Source organism: Myxocyprinus asiaticus, chromosome 17 (genome assembly GCF_019703515.2).
Source record: "Myxocyprinus asiaticus isolate MX2 ecotype Aquarium Trade chromosome 17, UBuf_Myxa_2, whole genome shotgun sequence".
NCBI classification, from domain to species: Eukaryota; Metazoa; Chordata; class Actinopteri; order Cypriniformes; family Catostomidae; genus Myxocyprinus; species Myxocyprinus asiaticus.
The window spans coordinates 38,590,097-38,607,951 of record NC_059360.1 but is presented as its reverse complement, the minus strand read 5'-3'; the positions used below and the strand labels follow the sequence as shown (position 1 = coordinate 38,607,951).

Here is a 17,855-nt window from a genome sequence, read left to right as displayed (position 1 = left end):
CATAGATAGCATTAACAAAATTAGTCCAAATCTGTAAAAAAAAGTTTTTTAAATGTATGGCAGTTCCAATGCATGCAAAAATAATTTTGGCAGATAAACTGAGAAATTCTCATGTGCATATCATAGCAGGTCTCATAACCCCATTCCCAATATCTCTCTCATTTTCTGCCTTCCAATTCTCTCTCTCACACATATACACTCAAATTATTCCTCTCTCTCCAACACACTGTCTCCTCGTCACAGGCCTTGTGAAATCCTGTTATCATACTCTCCTCCCCACGCTTGCTGTTTTCATTAATCCCTATCCTGAGGATACAGGTCTAAACTTTCCTTTGATCCACATTTTAGTTACCAAAGAGACACTCTCAGAGAGTAGCGCAACACCCCATCAGAAGCAGTCTCTGGGTCTTCATATATAAAGGAGCTGTCTCAGTATAAACTGCCAAACCTGGCACCTCACTCCACCAACACAAGCTGCTCTGCTCTGCCTTAACCCGATTAACCCAACAGCAAGAGTTCTCACATACCATCAGAACACAGGAAATGGCCAGGGAACCAATTAAATGTCCACATCCAGTAGTGTACTGCAAAACTTTGGGGCCACCCATGAACCATGAGATGGAGCCTGCCCACAAGTAGTGACGCCAAACATGAAGGTTTGTATCAGGGATGAAATGTATCAGGAATGAAAACAGTAAAGTTTTCTGGTCAACTAATGTTTTAGCCTATTCTCTTCAACACTTTTCTCTTTATTCTTCCATTTCTGTTCTCCACTGTAATTCTGTGCTTTCCTGTTCATCTTTAAAGATTTCTGTCATGTATTAAGTGTAAATCTTGTGGGCTACAGCAAGTTTAAAGTGGGATGGTGATAGTAGTTTTAAGAGTAACACTTTACAATAAGGTTCCATTCGTTAACATTAGTTAATGCAGTAGGTATCACAAACAATTAACACAAAATTTTCAACATAATTTATTAATGCTAGTTAATCCAAATTATATTGTTCATTGTTAGTTCATGTTAGTTCATGGTGCATTAACTAATGTTAAAAAATACAACTTTTGATTTTAAAGATGTATTAATATATGTTAAAATTAACATTAACTAAAATTAATACAGGCTTAATAAGTATTGTTCATTGTTAGTTCATGTTAACTAATGTTAACAAATGCAAGGCCGGCCCATGGGTTTGTGGGTCCCCAGGAGAAATCATGAACATTTTGTGATTATTCAGAGCTCATTTTATACTTAATATGTTGTTTTTAGTTTTCACCGTCATTGTGATTTGTAAGTTAATTTATCAGGTTCATGCGCGTTGTCCACTCTATTGAGTGTGTGCGCAATAGAAACCAATGGACTGTGGACAATTAAAAAACAAAAAAAACAAAAGTCAATGTTTCTTAATCTTATGACTTGTTCAATTACTTTGCATGTGTTCGCGGGGCCCCTCAGATATGTCGGGGCTCTAGGTGGCTGCCTGTATCACCTGTAGGACAGGCCGGCCTTGAACAAATGGAAACTTATTGTAAAGTGTTACCGATTTAAGTTTTGAACCAATCAGTGAAAATTTGACTGTGACATAAATGACAGCAAAGCAATTCTACAGCAAAGATTCTACAATAAAGCTACGTTCTAAAAATCTTTGACCTGGCAAAGGCTGCTCCTACAACGTCTTTACACTTCTAATACATTTATGCTGCCACCATACATATGCCACTTAAAGAGGCTTCAACATGAGTTAAGCTCAATCGACCACAAAAAAAAAAAAAAAAAAACGTAACTGTAACTGTGTAATTTTTGTGGTAATCCACATTTTTCCATAAAGGCTGTCGATTGAGCGCAACTTGTATTGAACCCGAAACATTCCTTCAAGATACGGCTTCTTTATTTTGTAAAAATGACTCTATAGGCAAATTTAACTAGAATATTGTTTGCTCATAAAACTGTTTAAGGCTATGGTCCACTGCACCGCAGGATGTCCCGTACATCAGTGTCCACATCCAAGCATGTACTACATGTGCTGAAAGGAAAGAAATGGAAGAACAAGGACATCCATGGAATGGTTATGCAGGTGTTTGTGAAAAAAAAAAAAAAAAAAAATTCTCTTGAAAGTCGATTAATTCCATTGTGAAGTGTTCAATAGCTCCTGAGATTCAAGAGGAGTGCTGGACAGTTAATCTAAATGTATCGTGTGGGAATTATGCGAGACTGGGACTTTGAAGAGTGATAAAAGAAGATAAATTGAGGTAGCGAATTAATTTAAAATGGCCTCGTTTACGATTAAAGAGCAATAACTGAATGGGAACTGTTGCGTATTTACAAAAGGTTTGTGAAACTTCCTCTTTTATCAGGACTATAAGACCCATAATTACTGCAATTATGATTCAGGTTTCTGTCAAGCATGATAAGAGTGGTGAAGTTAAATTTATCTGACTAAGAGTGACTGGATGTTAATTAATTAAACTTCAACAGCTAACAATGCGTTTCAAAGTATCGGCGGACACTGAGCTGAACATTTGTCATTGCAGCCTATAATTTGTCACAACAGAGACGTTGTATGCATCTTCCTGCAAAAAGTTTATTCATACGCTTACATGCACGCACAGACATCCTCGCAAGTAGACAAAATGTACGTCCCTGTTTTAAAAGTGGCGTGTGTAACTTTTTACATTTAAAAAACTACAATTATGACTGTTTCAAACAGGTTTCCCGAACCCATCTGCCATTGGTAAACAAACAGATAGTCCCACCCCAACTCATGTCATTGGTTGAGCCAATCTTGCTGGGTCAGGATGCTCAAACAAAAAGGCCCAGCGCAAAGTTTTGATTAGAGTAGTATTAGAGAATTGCTTTATATATCAAAAAAAATTTCACACTGTTACAATGCAAAGGGTAAATTGTTAATTTTTCTTTCAAATGATGTCTAATAGCTCCTATATTATTAGGTTAAAAAAAAAAAAAAAGAGAAGCAAATAGATTTTATACTAAATGTATACTAAGTTTATGTCCAAATGCCATGGCAATGGTGGCTTTTGTGACAGTTAAAAATTATGAGTTAAATTTGATTAAAAGTTAGACATTTAAAAAAAAACATCTGTGCACTCAAATAACCCACACGCATGAACCTGGAATTCTTTGTGCCATAGATAAATCCCAACTAAATCCTAGCATTGGAATTAGCTTCCGAAAATTTTAGTTTTGCAATGCTTTACAGTAGTTTATCTAATGTTTACAAATATATATATGCACATCATACACACGTGCACATTTACAGCCAAGCTGTCACACACTACCGCAGTAAACGAGTGGGGGAAAATCCACTCTGTTCTGCCTGTCATCCTCTCAACTCATCATTGTGAAGCTTTGGAGTGAGTGTGCTGGCTTAGCACTGCTTTCTCTAAGAGTCTTCACCTGGATACTGTCATTAGAGCACACAACTTCTCTGTACAGTATCTAACTTTCCAGATGCCTTCAGACAGCCGGAGAGCCTTCAGCTTGGACCACTCATCTGGAGGCTATATATCCAAGCAAACAGAAATCTAAGCAACCACTGCCGGTCAGAAGGCTCATGCCCATTCCAACTGAGGCATGTGCCACTTCAGTGTATTTTAAATGCATAAATAAGATAAATAAAGTATATTCAATGTAGGGATGCCGCGGTGTGAGATTTTGACAGTTAGATTACTGTCTGAGAAAAAAAAAATCAAGTTTAACCGGTTTTTCAATTATTTGCACATTTGCTTATTATGCAACAGCACTGATGCAAAAAATGCATTTCATATAACAATTGTCCAAACGTCTAAGTGGACATATTTCTGGGGGTTATGTGAATGCTAATGGAAACCCTATAGTAAGAAAACTGGTAAACACACACACAAAAATGTTTTACAAATAAGAGGTAATAAGAGACGCTCCAATCTAGGGCACAACACCACTTATGCGCATCCCAAACTCAGTGATGTGCTAATGTAACTTGAGTGTTTCAAAAGTGTAAATGTAAGATTATTGTGGGTGCACAACATGTAGTTCATGGCATTAAACAGTTTTTTCTTCTACATCAGTTTATTAAAGCAATCCATTTTCTGTCAGACACCCCAGCATAAAGAATTGGCAACAGACTCTAAATACTGTCCACAACACCTTACAAATATACCTGTGGACTATGCATAATAACAGTAACGTTGCTTATAGCAGGCAATTTAAAGTCCGATCATGACTAAAATGAACATTTATTGTTGAATGCAGTGAATTTGTAGACAAGCAATGCTTTAAATGATGAGGACGATTTAAGACGCAACTTTTCAAAGTTTACTTGCTGATAGTAACTACACGCAATGCACCGCGCGCTGTCAGCATGCTTAAGCATTACAAAAAGTGGCATCTTTAATTCATTACTTCAAAATCACCATTGCCACAAATATTAAACGTACTAGTTTGTTGTTGGACGACTAGTTCCAAGGATGTGTTTCTTTCTATGACTGTGTTCCATTTCAAATTTTTATCCCCTTCCCTCGAAACTTCACTCCATCTCATGGACTCGGATGTATGCCACTGCTTACATTGTGTGAATGTCCACTACTGGCGGAAGACATGCAATGGGTTTAACGGAAACACCCTAAACCCTTGATCACTTGGAGCATGTTGAAGGCCGATGTCAATTTGTGGAATTATTTAGTGATTTTTGCACCTGAGAAAACAATGTTTTCGGAGATTGATTTCAGAGGCTTATGTATAAATCTTGTATGTTTAATATTTTTTTCATTAGAATGAATTGTTAGAAAGGATTAATCAAGATTTACACAAACAAAAATGTTAACATAACAATGAACACATTGGCTATAACTCTGTGATAAACAGTTTAAAGTAGCTACAAGTATTATGCTGTTAAATCTCAATATAACTTTTCTAAACTGCTTAATTGACCTAACTTCACTTCCATCATGCATTAGAGTTGTGTGGGGGTGGGGTTTATGAAGTGCAATCTGCTGTCAGTCACAATTGAGTTGCATTGTGGGATATGGAGCTGCCTGAAGCGTACATCAGAGTAGGCTCCCTCCCTTTGTCAAAATCGAGGGGTTGAGGGTCTGTCAACAACTTCCCTCACTCGCTTAACGAAGTGGAACGGACTTCCAAAATGGCAGAAGGGATTCCCCCAAGGGGAAGTGCTTAGGGGAGTTAGCCAGTGGATGTTAAAAGTAAAGTGGAACACAGCCTACAACTTCTGTCTGCTTGTTTACATCCGTCGTCTTCAGTCAGTCATTTAAATGCTGCCAGACAGCCGATTTAAATTGCTTTTCTGATGGATATGCATCTGGTAGATCGAATTCATCGATTGTTATATTTTGGAATTTGTGTGTTTAAGCTTCAGTTTCTCGTGAATTGAAAGTTCAAGTTCAGTTTGTGTCACCTGGCCATTAAAGCACCACACGGCCACCGTCCGTAACCATAGCAACAGCTCCACTACACACATATGCGCAAGAGTTTTCCCAATTAGGCTTACAAAATCTTACAAAGAAATACTTTATATTATGTATTTATACATTATATCTAATATGATTGCCATGTGTAAATAAAGCATTTCACGGTTTTTAACCATGGATTCTAAATTCTTACAGTTAAATTAACTGTAATTCAATGTATACTCTTAAATATTTATACACTGTATCATATCAAACATTCAGAAAAACCATTAGGGTTACAGAAAAAAATTTACCCATTCTGAAAATTACAATTCTTACACTACCTGCTCATCTGGACTGTCTGACTGCTTTCCTCACCATGAAAAACAACTGATTATTTCTATGGACACCTCTAACATCTTCACTGACTCCACATATGACTCATGTGATGTATTTCATGTTTTCAAAATTCATACGAAATTTTTGTGTGGGTTGCAGACCTACAGACCGAAATTGCATGTTGTCCACCACTGACTGTCGTGAGAGTTTTATTCCTGCAGGGGGCACTTGACCCTTCAGTACCGAATCCTCCATTCATCCACATTAAAATCTAAGAACGCTTTATATCCATTTGGAGACATTTTACACTGGATAGTTATTTTTTTATAAAACTGATAATTGCAAGGATTCATACCTGTGAATGAAAATCTGCCTCAGCATTATCTATAAAGGCATATTTTAAAATCCTCATCCAGTAATAATAAACGACTTTGAGTTCATGTATCCTGGCCAGCGCTGAGAAAAGTAACAGGTACCACGTGACACTGCCGTCTAGTTGGGCGATACAAACTCGTTCAACGGAGGGGGGACTAAATTACTTTCAACGTTGATAAAAGTATATAAACAAGGACAGATGCATTATGGGGGGGGGGGGGGCTGCCTCTTCACAGCACATGTGACCCCCATCTCCCCCAATTCTACGCCAGTGATAATTAGTAATGAAAGTTAGCTTTCCACCTCCCATTTAAATATATTTTAGATAAGTAAACTGTAATAAATAATGTAGAGTGTATCAATTTAAGACTGAATAAATGTTTGCCATTTTTTTTTTTTTTTACAATAATAAACACACAGTTCTCTGTTTTGTTTTTAATTCATTATTGCTAGAAGCTTTAAAGCCACACACTCAAAACTGAACTGTGATGAAATAAAAAAAATTACATTTGAGACATTTTCTACATAGAAAAACGTATGTCAACCACATCAGCCAGATGTATTTATTGATTTAATTAGACAGAGGGATTTCAATGTTGCTGGTGAACTCCTCATATACACCCACACACAGCTTAAAAGAGAAATCCGACCCTAAAAATAAAGTCTGAGGGTACAGAAAAACGCATCGCGTGAGCAGAATAAATGTGATTTGTAAGTACAAAGCCTCTGAGGTGAGAAAAGCCGCTCTGCTTGCAATCAAATTTTTTTCCTAATGAGCAAATGGCTTCAAGGCTTAAGAGTTAAGACTACTATTCCCAGTTGCCGTGTACTAAGATAGCGCAAAGGTAAGCTGGAAATGAATGTTTGTATTGCCCCAATATCCTTTGGAATTTGTGAGTAGAATTTCCAAAGTGCACTCTACAAAACTCAGCATCTGAATAATACAAAGCAAGCAGTATTAGCCTCATTTAAACAACTGGATTTAAACAGGAAAAAAGAAAGCTGGGAGGTGAAACGAGGTCAGCCACTCTAATCTGTCTCATTTCCAAGACATGTGGCTACAGGTTCTCTGTCAAAGTTTTGCTTTTAAACAGCAAATCATCACTTTATTTTTTGTATTTATAATTCTCTAAAGCCATCACTCAGGTACTGCATTACCTTAAACATTCTGGAAAAGCTTTGTTGACACTTAAAACATTTTGAATGAGCAATCACAACCCAGCCCAGCCCAGTTTCGGCAGCTTGGTTTAGCCTTTAATAGGGTAATTGCCTGTGTGCCTTGGGAGGGAGAACTCCGCTCTCCGTAACCACAAAATAGCTCAACGTTTATCAGATCCCTCCTCGTTCCAAAAACCCGATCTTAAGCTAGACTTATTATAGTCCCACTGATGTGCTATCTCCCCTGCTTTAATTAAACTCCAAGCACAGATACAAAGGGTGATAAACTCTATTGAGAGCGCCTGACACATGCTTCCCTCAATAAACAAAATCCCCACAATTATTCCCCCAATGTAATTAACTATTCTATGAGACTGATGAGAAGGAGAGAGAGCAAGTCAATCCTTTGAACAACATAAGCTGAACAGCAAACAGAGGAGTCTTTTATTTTGCTCTCTCTTTTGGAGTAAAACTCCAGACAACTACACATCTAGCATGCTCAAACTCACCATGGCCGCTTCTGAGGAATGCTGGGGAACGGTATATGGAGACTGGTGAAGCAGGGTGCCGGGCGTTGTGGAAAGGATGATCAGGGTGGGTGTATGAGGTAGCCACCCCAGGGGGTCCGGCGGCTGCCACTGAACTATCCGAGCTGGGTGAGGAGCTCCACACCGAACCAGCAATACATCCCAAGGTCAAAGACCACATCCAGGGGGTCCAACCGAGCCGGGAGAGGGACTGCCCTCCCTGACCACCACGAAACAACAATGCCGCTCTGCTGGGATGCATGACGCACGCCCGACTCGCTCTTAGACACTAGGCACAAAGAACCGAGAAAGGAGAGTTCTCTCATGATGGTGAAAACCCCATGCTAGGAGTTACAACCTTTTCTTCCAGCACCTGCAGCCGGCCCTGTGACAATGAGCTCACTTTGGAGGAGAGCCCCTTTGCAGCTGCTGAGTTAGAGGACAGATCATCTATGATGGGGTCCGCTTTGTGGGGCTGTCACTCACAAGACCTGAAGAGGCACAATTACCCAGAGGAAAAGGGGGTCATGACCTGACCCTCTGCCACTCATTCACTGTCCATCCCACACAAAGGAACCAGCGGAAAGAAAAGCCTTTTTTTCCCACCTTGTTCAAAAGGATAAACTTTAGTATGAAACAAATTCCTTTATCCTGGCACTGTCCACTCTGGGCTCCAAAGGTGTTGCAATACAAAGGCTTGAGCTGAAATACAGCTCGCTCTCTTTCGCGCACTCTCACACAATCACACACACAACCTCTCTTCTGATTCTCTTCCTCCTGAGATTAGTGTTGCTCAGCCTGTCTGTATTTGGACAGAGGCTTGACGCACTTTCAGCAGCTCGGCTAAGAAATGAGAGTGAGGGAGTGGAAGGGAGGGAGAGTGAACGAGAGAGACTGAGAGAGAGAGTGGGAGAGAGACTAAACAGGAGGGAGGAGGGAGAGAGAATGCAAGAGACGGAGAGAGGGAATGGTACAGGTGAAACAAAGCAAACAGAATGGGATGAGAAGAGGATGTGAGTGTATGGGTTTTGGGGTGTAGAAGTGTAAAAAAAAAAGGTGTGTGTGGGGTGGGGGGTCCGATACAGATCCCCACAGAATACTGGAAGACACTACCTTAGATGGATATGACATTGTAGATATTATTGATGGGACTATTAGTTTAAAATTTTCATAAATACACCATCGATGCAAAAGAGCGCATCCAAAGTGTTCCGGGACCCAAAAAAAAAAAAAAGCAATCTCATGAATTTTCTCCACAGACAAGTAAATCATTGAATAAATAAAAGTCAATGTATTGTTTGTTTTATTTGAATATTATAGAGCATAATCCCATTACTGGCCTGCAGTCCACAGCAATCCATTTTGCAATCGAGTTTGTCAACCTGTCTGAGGTAAAGCATTTTTATGCCATCGGGCCAAATGCTTCTGAGTACAGTGAATAACAGTTCCAGTAGCATTTCTACTTGAGCATAGTTTGGTACAGTTCAAATTCAAACCATAGCCAGCTCGGAATTCTCAGCACGGTGAGCAAATCTTATTCCCCTGCAGTGATGTGGCGACTCATGCTTGGTCACTTGCTTAATCAGTTCATTCTAATCCAGATTTCATAGCACCACTGTGAAAAAGAAACCCTAACTGTGCCAATGAGCCCAGAATGGTACTGAATGGTATAGTTCTGCAATGAGAATTGTTCAGCCTGATGGTGTAAATACAGCTGTATATTTAAAGGCCATTCACACAAGACACATTCTTACATTTCATTTGCACTATTTGTTAATTGTTGGTATATGTACACATGCATTAGATTGACATCTTTGGCGGTTGCATAACGTCTTTGACAAACCTTTCACGTTTTACTAAATTTGATATATATATTGTTTTTAATTCAATTTTATGATTTATCTTGAAGCTGGTTGTTGCTGTTTTTAATCCTGGTGGGGAAAAAATAATGGAAAAAGGGCTTTCCAAACAAATGGCTCTGAAAAAGTGGGTGGTTACTGTTACTACAGGGAAATCAAGGTAATGGGTGATTTTTTGGAATAACATTTGCTTTTTCTCTTTGCCTGGGTTTTGTTTTCCATAAAAAAAGAAAAATTAAAAACAAATTTAAAAAAGCAAGTCCGGCAAGCATGACTGACTGACTGCCTCTATCCTGGCCTCTTAAAATAGAGCTCCAGACCACTAATTCGCTTTGTGAACCCTAGCTTACGTAAGAGAAAAGGAAAACAAGAAAATGTGATAACTGAATGATGAAAATGTGCATCTTGCTGCTTTAAAACAGATAATAATTGGCGAAACTTGCACTGCGTGCCAAAAACAAGATAAAGGTGTTAATGAGCCTCGCAATAAAGAATATTGGATACTAGTTGCCACAAGATTTTCATTTAAAAACCATTTTCTGCCATCAAATAAATAAAAAAAAGAATTCTTAGATGGATAAATAACATTACTGTCAAGTCTAATTTTCATTTCTGAAATACGGAAATAAGGAGCACAGTTAACATTACCAAAAAGTGGACATATTTCCTCTCATCGCATTCTAACCCCCCCCCTCCACCCCTTAGAACTAAGTAAACAGTTTCTGCTACTGTGTCTATAAGATTTCCATATGTAAATCGCTCTGTTATGATTGGCTAATTTCTATGTACCAGCATACCTGACATTGTCGTTCATCAGGGCGGGCCACTGAATACTGAATAGACATTGTTATGTAAACGTGGAAGGTCATATGTCAATTTACTCATGGTTGTGACATCCAGGGTGTAATTTAATTACAAAATAATTACTGTAATCTAATAACTTTTAGTACAAAAAGTAGTGTGGCGCATTATATTTCAAATTCTTGTAATCAGATTACAGTTACTGACTTTCAATTAAGTAATTACTTTTAAATTACTTGAGTTACACATATTTATAAAATAATATTTTACTGATGGAGGGAACGAGACGTTGGTGTCGATGTAGTGACACTAGGGGTCACTCTTGGGAGCCCGAGACACCTCTGGTCTTTGATAAAAGGCCAATGAAAATTGGCGAGTGGTATTTGCATGCCACTCCCCCGAACATACGGGTATAAAAGGAGCTGGTATGCAACCACTCATTCAGGTTTTACGCTGAGGAGCCGATATAAGGTCCGGCCATTTCAGCGGGTAGTTCAGCGTTGTGGCAGGAGGGACCAACGTCTCATTCCCTCCATCAGGGAACGGAGGTTACACCAGTAACCATGACGTTCCCTATCTGTCACTCACTCGACGTTGGTGTCGATGTAGTGACACTAGGTGTCCCTATACAAAACGCCACAAGGCTGAACTGTGTTACGTGAACTGGCGGTGTGTGGTGGGCAGACTTGCTGTGTGCCTCATAGCCAGCACACCAGGTCGACACGTAACCTCCCCAACACAGTTATGAGTGTCGAACGGCCCTTTTTGGGGACAAGTCGACTACCCAAAGATAGAGACGGGCTTAACCCAGTCGTGGCCTCTTTTCCCCTTCTCTTTTTCCACTCCCTAAAAAAAGAAGGGGGATTATCCGACTGGGCCACCACGCCAGGGGTGTCCAAGGGGTGTCCAGCCTCCTAGCGCCTCTTAGGAACCTGATGATCAGGTCGTGCTTCCCTAAGGACTTACCGTCAACTGCGTCGTGGTGTGCTGCTATGGCGGCAACGTACACCTTCAAGGTGGAAGGGGACAGCCTCCCTTCCAACCTCTCCTGCAGGAAGGAAAGCACTGATCTGACTGCGCATCTCTGGGGGTCTTCATGTCGAGAAGAACACCACTTAGCGAACAGACGCCACTTCAAGGCATACAGGCGCCTCGAAGAGGGGGCCCTAGCCTGAGTGATCGTGTCTACCACCGCGGGTGGTAGGCCACCTAGGTCTTCCGCGTCCCGTCCAGGGACCAGACATGGAGATTCCAGAGGTCTGGGCGCGGGTGCCAGAGGGTGCCCTGTCCCTGAGAAAGAAGGTCCTTCCTCGGTGGAATTTGCCAGGGGGGAGCTGTCGCGAGGAGCGTGAGGTCCGAGAACCATGTCTGGGTGGGCCAGTAGGGTGCTACCAGGACGACCTGCTCCTCGTCCTCCCTGACCTTGCACAGAGTCTGTGCAAGTAGGCTCACTGGAGGAATTTGCGTATTTGCGAATGCCAGGGGGCCAGCTGTGTGCCAGCGCGTCTATGCTGAGGGGAGCCTCGGTGAGGGCGTACCAGAGCGGGCAGTGGGAGGATTCTTGGGAGGCGAACAGGTCCACCTGTGCCTGACCGAATCGACCCCAAATCAGCTGGACCACCTGGGGGTGGAGTCTCCACTCTCCCTGCGGGAAACCTGCCGTGACAGCGCATCCGCTGTAGCGTTGAGGTTGCCCGGGATATGAGTGGCTCGCAGCGACTTGAGGTGCTGCTGACTCCGGAGGAGGAGACGGCGGGTGAGTTGTGACATACAGCGGGAGCGCAGACCGCCTTGGTGGTTGACATATTCTACCGCTGCCGTGCTGTCTGTCCGAACTAGCACGTGCTTGCCCTGGATCAACGGCCAGAACCTCTGCAGGGCGAGCAGAATTGCCAGTAACTCGAGGCAGTTGATGTGCCAACGCAGCCGCGGACCCGTCCAGAGGCCGGTGGCTGCATGCCCATTGCGAACAGCGCCCCAGCCCATTTTGGAGGCATCTGTCGTGACCACGACGCACCTGGAGACCAGTTCTAGGGGAACACCTGCTTGTAGAAACGAGAGGTCGGTCCAAGGGCTGAAAAGACGGTGACAGACCGATGTAATGGCCACGCGGTGTGTCCTGTAGCTCCATACCCGTCTCGGGACTCGAGTCTGGAGCAAGTGCTGAAGCGGCCTCATATGCATCAACCCGAGCGAGGTGGCCACCGCCGAGGATGCCATATGCCCCAGGAGCCTCTGAAAAAGTTTCAGTGGAACTGCTGTTTTCTGTTTGAATGCCTTCAAACAGGTCAGCACCGACTGGGCGCGCTCGTTCGTAAGGCGCGCCGTCAGAGAGACTGAGTCCAACTCCAAGCCTACAAAAGAGATGCTCTGAACCGGGAGGAGCATGCTCTTTTCCCAGTTGACCCGAAACCCTAGTCGGCTGAGGTGCGAGAGCACCAGGTCCCTGTGTGCGCATAACACGTCTCGAGAGTGAGCTAAGATTAGCCAGTCGTTGAGATAGTTGAGAATGCGAATGCCCACCTCCCTTAACGGGGCAAGGGCAGCCTCTGCGATCTTCGTAAAGACGCGAGGTGACAGGGACAGGCCGAAAGGGAGGACTTTGTACTGATACGCCCGACCCTCGAACGCGAACCGCAGGAAGGGTCTGTGTCGAGGAAGGATCGAGACGTGAAAGTACGCGTCCTTCAGGTCTACCGCCGCGAACCAATCTTGATGCCGGACGCTCGCTAAAATGCGTCTTTGCGTCAGCATCTTGAACGGGAGTCTGTGTAAAGCCCGTTCAGTACTCGCAGGTCCAAGATTGGCCGCAACCCACCGCCTTTCTTTGGTACGATGAAGTAGGGGCTGTAAAACCCTTTCTTCATCTCGGCTGGAGGGACAGGTTCTATCGCGCCCTTCCATAGGAGGATAGCGATTTCCGCGCGCAGGGTAACAGCGTTTTCGCCCTTGACAAAGGTGAAGTGAATACCGCTGAACCTGGGCGGGCGCCTGGCAAACTGAATCACGTAGCTGAGTCGGACGGTCCGGATCAACCACCGCGATGGATTGGGAAGCGCAAGCCATGCGTCCAAATTCCGTGCGAGGGGGACCAAGGGGACAATGTTGTCGGACGTACCGGCAGGTGGGGCCTCGCAGCGGGGCAGAGCGCGAGGTGCCACAGCACGTCGTGGCCGTGCTGAGTCTAGGGACATCGAAGAACTTACCTGGCTCCTTGTGACGGGGGAGGAAGAGGCCTGTCCTCGCGACCCGTGGAGGCTGTCACATCAGGGGTGGATTTGTGCGGAAAGGGCACCGCTGGAGCGCCAATCCTGCAAGATAAAGCCCGTGGACGGTAGTCGTGGTGACGACCGTACACACCGGGTATGTGACCCAGGGAGGAAGGAAGCTGCTCTTTTGTTGAACTGTTGGATACCGCAGCCACTTGGGCGTGCGGCGAAATCAAACAAAAAGGCAACAAAAGATTTTCCACCCGGCCCTCCACCGGGGGATGGAGTGGTCTTTCTACCAGCTCCAGGTGAGTGGGTTCCCTCATCCCTGGGTTGCCCGTCTCAGGGGCGCTTCGAAGACCTCTGTGGGTTCTTCGGTGCCGGCTGTGAGACGGGTGGCATCGGCTTCCTGCGGTGGACAGGGGGATGCCCTTGGCGATGAGCAGACGGGGTGCGGGGTCTTGAGCCGCGCCGGGGCAGGATGTGCCGGATTGCCTCCGTCTGCTGCTTTACCGTCGAGAACTGCTGGGCAAAGTCCTCAACGGTGTCGCCGAATAGGCCCGCCTGGGAAATGGGGGCAGCAAGGAACCGTGTCTTGTCGGCCTCGCCCATCTCGACCAGGTTGAGCCACAGGTGGAGCTCCTGGACCACTAGTGTGGCCATCGTCCGCCCGAGAGTCCGTGCTGTGACCTTCGTCGCCCGGAGGGCGAGGTCGGTCGCCGAGCGCAGTTCCTGCATCAAATCTGGGGCGGAACAACCCTCGTGCAGTTCTTTCAGTGCCTTGGCTTGGTGGACCTGCAGGAGAGCCATGGCGTGCAGGGCAGAGGCGGCTTGTCCAGCAGCGCTGTAGGCCTTGGCCGTCAGGGACGACGTGAGCCTACAGGGCTTGGAGGGGAGCTTAGGGCATCCACGCCAGGTGGCGGCGCTCTGCGGGCATAAGTTCACCGCGAGCGCCTTATCCACCGGGGGAATCACCGTATAGCCCCTGGCCGCCCCGCCATCGAGGGTAGTGAAAGCGGGGGAACTGCGGAGTCGGGGTCGGGCAGTAAAAGGTGCCTCCCACGACTTCGTCAGCTCCTCATGCACCTCCGGGAAGAATGGCACTGGAGCGGGGCGCGGCTGGTCTGAGCGGCGCCGCGAGCCCAGAAACCAATCATCAAGCCGCGAGGGTTCAGGGGAGAGCAGAGGGTTCCACTCTAGCCCGACGCTCGTGGCCGCCTGGGAAAGCATGTCCGTCATTTTGGCATCGGCCTGTAACTGGGCGACCGTCCCCAAAGGGGGAAGCCCAGCCGAGGCTTCTGCGTCCAACTGGACAAGCCCGCTCTCCGATGCTGCGCTCGAGAGCTCATCATCTTCGCGGGCCTCGAACAAGAAGCCAGACTCGCCGTGCGACGAGCCGGCGAACTCATCCGGAAGCCCGATTGGGGCAGACGAGCGTGCTGGGGAATGGGAGGTCCGCGGGGGGATACCCGGCGGAGGCGATCCCATTGAGGTCCCCAAATCGCCCCCAGCGCTAGCCGCGCTGACCTCAAACCCATAGGTAGGAGGACCAAGGCGGGGAGCCGCTGGGGTGGCTTGCTTCCTTACGAAAGCAAGCCGCGACTGCAACGTTGCCATGGTCATGTTCTCGCAGTGAGAACATGAACCATTCATAAACGCTGCCTCCGTGTGGGTCACGCCCAGACACAAGAGACAGCGATCATGACCATCCGAAGTTGAGAGAAAACGACCGCAACCAGGAATAACACACGAATGGAAAGGCATCTTTAGAAAGACGCGTCTTTAAAAAGACGTTCCGTGTGTGCGCTCTTTTAGAGAAATATACGCTTTTAGAGGGGAAAAACGCTCTTTTAGAAAATATACTCTCTAGTTTTTCTGCCGAAGCGCCCAGGGGCGTTCTCTGCAGTGCACCAGTGCAAAGGAGGGAGAAGCCGCTGAAATGTGCCGTCAGATCCAGCAGAGGTGAATGAACAGTGCTATTCAGCTCAATGAGCATGACCGTTCGGCTCCGAAGAGAAAATCTGAATGAGTGGTTGCATACCAGCTCCTTTTATACCCGTATGTTCGGGGGAGTGGCATGCAAATACCACTCGCCAATTTTCATTGGCCTTTTTTCAAAGACCAGAGGTGTCTCGTGCTCCCAAGAGTGACCCCTAGTGTCACTACATCGACACCAACGTCGAGTGAGTGACAGATAGGGAACCAGAATTATGTTAAGGGTGCTGTGAGCAATGTTTTTATGGAATGGTATGCAGAAAATGTATCCTGAGATATCACACTGGTTTCTGTGACAGCTCTAGACTCTGTAAACAGCAAACAAAAATGTGTCCGCGGGACACAGTCATTGACGCTTTCTGACTGTCATTAATTTTGCGTGTACTTACAGTGTTGTAGTTGAAGCGAATCATTGAGGCCTAATGCCATATTCAGAATCATAATACTTGTCAGTTTAGGGTGCTATTTTGCTGTTGTATTTGACAACCGTGGAAACATGCACTAATGCTGCTCTTCTGCTTAGTGTCAATCTCAACTGTATCTTTGATGTGCAGGGTTTTGGAAAGAAGGGGCGTGGCAAATTCAATGGCTCAGTCTCGTGGAAGTAAGAATGGCTAGAATTGCTTACAGCACCTTTAATATCAACATCTGTTTGCGTTTTGAGACAGCTGAAGTGTGTGCGACCCCTAAAGAGTCAATAAACAAGGAGTAAATATAGACATTATTTTGAATTTGTTTAGCGAAAAAAAAAGCTTTTCTGTGAAAAGTGTTTTAGAAAGTAAGTCGAAGACAGATAGTAAAATGTGACCACTTTTACAATGAAGTAATCAGTAAAGACAGTAATTGTTTATAAGTTTAGAGTAGTTAAAATTAGTAATTTGTAATGAATTACTGTTTTTGAATAACTTAACCAACACAGATGACATCAGTACATGACGATTTCTGAATTACCTGTTTTTTCAGTTTAGTTTCCATAAAAGGTCATTATGGACTGGGGAGGGAACTTCTTATGTTAAAGTGGAAGTGTGTAATTTTTTCGATGTTAAAATCCTTTCTCTTTTCCCTGCTTAATATGCATAGAAAATAAGTAATGTAGGGTGATTTCCCCAAAAGGTGTAACCACTGTGGCTCTTAGGGCTTTCAATTGGGCAGAGACAGTAAATTTGATTTTTTTACCTAAATATTTTCAAAATTTGAAATACATTCAAATTATGTTGTTTCCTTAGTTCAAAAGAGTGCGCACATTATTGCAAAGAACATTCCAGGCTGTTAAACAAGAGCATTCCATTTTCAACTAATTTGCATAAAATAAATAAACAAAAAGTTTTAGTCAGACCATTTTCTCAAATGTTAAGTCAAAAGTAAGATGGGGGGGGGGGGGGGACGCTTCAATAGACAGTTCACATGGTGTTACACTTGCACTGTTGCCACAGTATACTACCCTAGACTCAAGCTTCATATTAACAGCAACATTTTTATTCATTACAGTTGTAGACAGGGTAGAAATATTCCCAGATAGCAGTGGTATTCGGCTGAACTCAGTGGTGAAGCAGCTCAGACTATGAGCCCAGGCCAGGGGCTGTTCAAACCAAACATGAGGTTGAACTCCTTTCCCAACAAAGCATTTAAAAATGCATTGTTTAATCTGGGAAACGCTTATAAGAGATCAAGACGCAATGGCAAAAGACTTCCACCTACTGTAAGGGGGCTGTTCACACCGAATATTTTTGCAACCATCCACTTGTGTCTAATTAAAAATAACTGTAAAAGGCATCTTTCGACACCTACTTTCTGTTAAACTGTATTTGTTGTGCTGTGTCCAGCCTTTTTTAGCACAAGAATGCGATCGATCTGAAGTCATCATCAGTTCTTAGCAAACATCCAAAATTCGAATGCATAGTTTAAGCATTTTTTTCTTAAAATCAACGAATATTCAAATTTTGAATTATTTTTTTTTTTTGACAGCCCTAGTGGCTCTGTGGGGCTAACAAAACTTTGTTTGTTTGGTTTGGTTGAGCATGGTTTGTTTGAGCATTTCATCCAGCCCAACACTGCACAATTTATTCAACCAACGTGTGAGTTTGGGCAGGGTTATCTGTTTGTTTGACCAATGGAAGATGGGGTAGTGTTTGGGAAACCTGTTTGAAAATGCTAGTGGCACAGAAATTACACACTTCACATTTAACGTTACATAT

The 17,855-nt window shown here is 44.1% G+C and overlaps 1 protein-coding gene across 8 annotated transcripts in view; it reads right to left on the bottom strand.

The window, feature by feature from the left end:
* LOC127454684 (neurexin-3a) overlaps nucleotides 1-17,855 on the bottom strand; it is a 444,655-nt gene that overhangs the window by 170,257 nt on the left and 256,543 nt on the right. For 3 of the 8 annotated variants that reach the window (XM_051722046.1, XM_051722048.1, XM_051722047.1), the window contains exon 1: nucleotides 7,779-8,626. The exons of the other annotated variants lie outside the window; for them this stretch is intronic. In XM_051722046.1, coding sequence (XP_051578006.1) covers nucleotides 7,779-8,058 — 280 coding nt within the window. In that variant the 5' untranslated portion in view covers nucleotides 8,059-8,626. Of the gene's footprint in view, nucleotides 1-7,778; nucleotides 8,627-17,855 lie in introns of those variants that run through there. 8 annotated transcript variants of the gene reach the window in all.